This window comes from Berghia stephanieae, chromosome 8, assembly GCF_034508935.2.
Source record: "Berghia stephanieae isolate SIO BIC M18660-M18661 chromosome 8, UCSD_Bste_1.3, whole genome shotgun sequence".
Classification (NCBI taxonomy): Eukaryota; Metazoa; Mollusca; class Gastropoda; order Nudibranchia; family Aeolidiidae; genus Berghia; species Berghia stephanieae.
Window position 1 is genome coordinate 21,013,925 of NC_088367.1, and position 5,000 is coordinate 21,018,924.

At 36.2% G+C, this 5,000-nt stretch overlaps 1 protein-coding gene across 1 annotated transcript in view; it reads right to left on the reverse strand.

Annotated features, from left to right (window-relative positions):
- The window catches only part of LOC144978341 (apical endosomal glycoprotein-like), a 34,415-nt gene that overhangs the window by 20,617 nt on the left and 8,798 nt on the right, over positions 1 to 5,000 (reverse strand). Inside the window, exons 2-3 of the mRNA XM_078924238.1 lie at positions 4,627 to 4,809; positions 1,273 to 1,523 (exon numbers count right to left, since the gene is read on the reverse strand). Of these exons, the coding sequence (XP_078780364.1) occupies positions 1,273 to 1,523; positions 4,627 to 4,809 (434 nt within the window). The remainder of the gene's footprint in view (positions 1 to 1,272; positions 1,524 to 4,626; positions 4,810 to 5,000) is intronic.

A 5,000-nucleotide genomic window follows, 5' to 3' on the forward strand; every position in this document is an offset into this window, starting at 1 on the left:
TTTTTGTATTTCTCGAAGCTTCAGACATTCATTAGAGGATGTGGCAGTAAGGAGAGAGACAGCTGTTGGATCAGACCACCACCTGCTGTTGGCAAAGCTTAAGCTCAGGCTCAGAAAGCATGGGACCAGATCACACACAAGAAAATTATAGGTGAATACACTAGATGGGGAAAAGAATGAGGAGCTCAAACTGCAATTGAGTAATAGATCCCAACCGCTAGCTGGTCTCGAGGACATAGACGTAGAAGAGTCACATTGGACAAAGATCAAGGAAGTCTACATAACATCTTGTCACAAGGTATTGGGTGTCAAGAAATCGGAACATAAAGAATGGACAAGTCCAATCACCTGATTGAAAAGAGGAGAACAAGGAAGGAACAATTGAATGCAAGTAGAACAAAGGCTTCGAGACTGGATGCACAAAAGCAATATCGAGCCATAGCTAAAGAAGTCAAAAGATATGTGAAGAAAGACAAGGAAGCGTTCATGAACAGACTTCAGCAGCGACAGGAGGACACAAAAGGATCCTTTATCAAACTACCAAGACACTTGCTGGAAAATATGGAAACCAGAGGTACCAGTCAAAGGCAAAGCATAGTTTACGCTCATTTATTTTTCTTTTGGCGGTGGTATGGATTTATCCCAAGGTTAAAAAGTTGTTTTGATAAATATTAAGCGAGGTGGAATTTTATTTTTTTTTTTTTTTGTCATTTTAACTCACTAGCCTCCCCTTAGACAAAATGAATGATGTTGATGAGCTGTATTTAAGTTAAATGCTCACTAGTTCTGTCCACCATATCAATCATAGGAACACACAAAAATTAGTATAAACTTCAACGTTTATAGACTGAATGAAAGAATTTAGCCAGAGGTTATTATCCAACTAGGGGACTTGATGGCTCAGTTGGTAGACAACTCGTTTCACACGCAAAAGGACCGAGATCGATCCCGGGTGCAGTCGAAAATATTTTCTGAGCCCCCTGTCCACTCAGCAGTGATTGAGTAACTAGATCTGGCGGAATGTACTTTGTGATGGACGAGCGTCTTATCCAAAGGGTAGCACGAATTACTATTGTCAGTTTCACGCCATAGAAACTGGATAAACTCCGACTCCATGGGCTAAATGGATCTGAACACTACGCCTTTTTTAAATCATCCAACTTGAAGTTCAAAAACAACAACAAAAAGCAGAGCAGCGTCAATTTCATTCATTCTATACAAACAAATCGACGGACACATTGAAATTGATCCAAAAGCTATTGAGCTACCTACCCTGTATGGCTGTGGCGACACAAGAGAGAGGTGTAATTTTTCCCAGTCAGAAAATAGTTTTCCCCTTGACCTGTACAATAGAACGACTAAATTGCGAATGACCTTATATATAGTAACATAACTGGAGTCTAAATGGGGTGTTTTCACGAACAGCTCTAGGCAGTGGGGACCGTGAGCGAATGTAGGACCTATGAGATCGGCGTCGCCTGCAACGTGATTCTTCCCTGTGGTTGTTAAAAAGTGCCCTTTCTCTGAAACAGAAAAGCATAATTCATTATATAGTAATTATTGAACAAAAATTGTATTTTGTGACTTTTTGTCTCAAAACGCTATCCATTAGGTTTGTCCGGGTTAACGAGATACAAATATGTTTATGAAAGTAGATTGTAACAGAAATGTGAGATTTTAGTGTTTCTCTCTTTAAGAAACCATATGTTTTGTTTTTATAAAAACTAACCCAAATTTAATTTATGACTATAAAATCAATTTTCAGTATCTAAATTGTTCCAAATTGAAACCGATCTGAGGTGAAACAGTGACGTATAGTAGCTGAAAAAAAAGGAAAGAACAGAATAGTCTGCAAAGAGTGAATCAAATCCTTTTTCAGCCAACAGCAATAACAAGAAAATGGAATGACATTACAAAATGTCTCGATAAATAAGTTCCAAAGTGGAAAAAACGGTCTTTCCAAACGAAGAATGAAATAATATTGTTTCCTCTTCAAGCTATTACATTTGCTTTTGTTCCATACTCTTTAAAGTCCGTGGGTTCAAGCAGATCTGTATTTACTTATGATTTTTTTCACACCGTTCGAATTCATAGTTCCCAGTTGTTGTAAGCAAAACATCTATTGAAAGATACACTTCACTTGGTATTTTTGAAATATGTTACAAGAAATGTCATAAGGAATTTCTCAGGATGTCCAATAAATGTTAAGATGGCATATTAGTTCGAAAGCCTGCAATATTCTAACCACTTGTATCGTATAAATTGTCAAATGAAGCAAGACCAAGAACCGGACGATCCTTGGGGTAAACCATTCATTTAAGTCCGGTTAACTATGATCCGCTTAACGACATGACATGTCTTCTCTCACACAAGTAAGATAAGAACCGTTTTAAATCACGTCAGAAATACATGAAACAGAAGAGCAAAATATTGTTCTTGAGATTGTCAAACGTGAGGCAGCAGTCTTAAAGACAAAGAGTTGTAGTTTTCTCAATATCAACTGTAAATCAATAATAGAGTAGTTTAGGAAATGTTTTGACCTGGGCGATATGCAGATTGCACCACAATAATTGTAACTCGAGTGAAGTCTCCCCGTATCGTAAACTAAGGACTGTAGTAGGGAAATCGCTTTGGTGTGATGTAACTTTTTGTTGAAGGCGACGAATGTTTTGTTAAGACAACCCCCTCTTCCTAATCGTATATCGCTTATTGCTTATCACCTTAAGCTCATACAGTAAGCCTAGAAAGAAGGCCCCTCATATGGTACACTTTTTACACGGGTTCCTCAAGTCGTTCACTTGGGCCGTCTTATTTCGTACACTTTGCTTATTCAGTCCTTAAGACCGAACATCTCATATTTTATATAAAAATTATATTAAAAAATAGTGATAACAATATGGTCCAGATTAGCTTTTTTTTCAGGACTGAGTATAATGACGTTCTGGGTTTCCCCTTCATCAGCAGTAAAGACAAAATAAGGTGACCGTATAAGATTTTATCTAACCACCGTGGTTTGTCCTTTGCCCTTTGTCAATTTTTTTAAATTCTTTTTTTTAAATCATTTTCCAAGCAGTCAAGATCCCATCCATTGAGTTTATAGTAGGTGCTTATATTTCAAAGACGACTGGTATTGGCGTTTCGCGTTCCCCCTTCAACTACAACGATAAATTACATTACACCACCTGTTTCACTAATCGTAGCGATTTCAATCCCCAAACATTATATTGAGCAATAAAACGAGAGATGTAATGGTCAGTACAATTTATTACAGAGATGAATGCCATACATGTTTCGTGTTTGCCCTTCATCTAAAGTGATAATCTATCCTTCATCGTTGCTTCTTTTTTTATTTTCTGTGCTGTTAAAGGCTTATGGTTTATATCAAGCATTACGTTGTTTGTAGTGATGGTACGTTCGACTTTTTACAGAGATGAACGTTTCGGATATGCCCTTAACATACAATAATAAATTATTATTCATCGCCTTTCCCTTTTCCGAGCTACTAAGACCCCAGACATAGCACTGAGCAATACAGATATGGTAGTTTTGACGCCATTCAAAAGGTGAATGTTATGGACGTTCGGTAATGGCCTTCGTCTACCATAATAGATTACCCTTGATCGCTTTTCCACTTTTCCGAGTTTTGAGCAATATGGTGATGGTGGAGATGATACTATTCAAAAAAAAAATGTTATGGACGTTTCGGATATTCCCTCATCTATCACGATAAATTGCCCTTCAATATATTTTATCACTTTTCTGAGCTATCGAGACCCCAACATATATATAAATGGTAAGTACACATTTCTACAAAGAGAAGTGGTATGGACGTTTCGGATTCCTCCTTCATCTAAAGTGATAATCTATCTTTTATGATGGCATTGTTTGTTGTTTTTGTTTTTCTTCTCTTTTATGGAAAGTTAAGATCCAATAATTTATATTGAGCAACACATTGATTGAGATAATAGTTAGTGTAATCTATTCAAGAGTCGAATGTTATGGACGTTTCGGGTATTCTCTTCATTTACCATGATGAGTTATACTTTATCATTTTTTCACTCTTTCAAATTGTCAAGATCCCATACATTATATTGCGCAATAAAGAGATGGGATTCATCGTAAAAACAAGTTGTTTGAGAGACCAATGTTGAGGACATTTCGGATTTTCTCTTCATCTACATAACTATTTATGAAATTGTCAAGACCCCATTTTTATACTGAGCATTTCAGTGTTAGACATGTTGTGTTTCCACTACATCTAAATGAGAATGACTCCTACATCATTGTTTATTTCCTAATCTTTCAATATGTGAAGACCTCATTCTTTATACTGAGTTATACAGAAATACAGGTGATGATATGTGTGTGTATATATATATATATATATATATATATATATATATATATATATATATATATATATATAAAAACAAAAACCATGAAATAATAGGGCTCAACTTTTTGATTAAAGGAGCTATTTATAAAACATTTCAAGTATAATTATAAGAAATAATCATAATTATACTTGAAATGTTTATATATATATATATATATATATATATATATATATATATATATATATATATATATATATATATACATATACGACGAAAACGATGATCTCACTCGTTCCAAGGGTGTGGTCAGCTAGTCCACCAAACTGACTTCCATTACTGATGTACCAGTCAAGACTTTGGCCAGTCTTTCTCCATCCGCAGAGTGAATCTGATTCGAAACCACAGGTCAGGTTCTGTGTAGGTTGATGAAGCAGATCCGTGTAGCTGACCGTGGTTGATGAAGACGACAATTCTGTGTATGTGATAAGTAATAAGTTATTAATAATTAGAGGGTCACGATAGCTCAGTTGGTAGAGCACTCGCCTCACAATCAAAGGGACCGAGATCGATCCCGGGTGCAGTTGAGGTTTTTTTTCTGAACCCCCCTCCTTGTCCATCCAATAGTGAATGGGTAGCTGGATCTGTTAGATCTGGCGGTAGGTA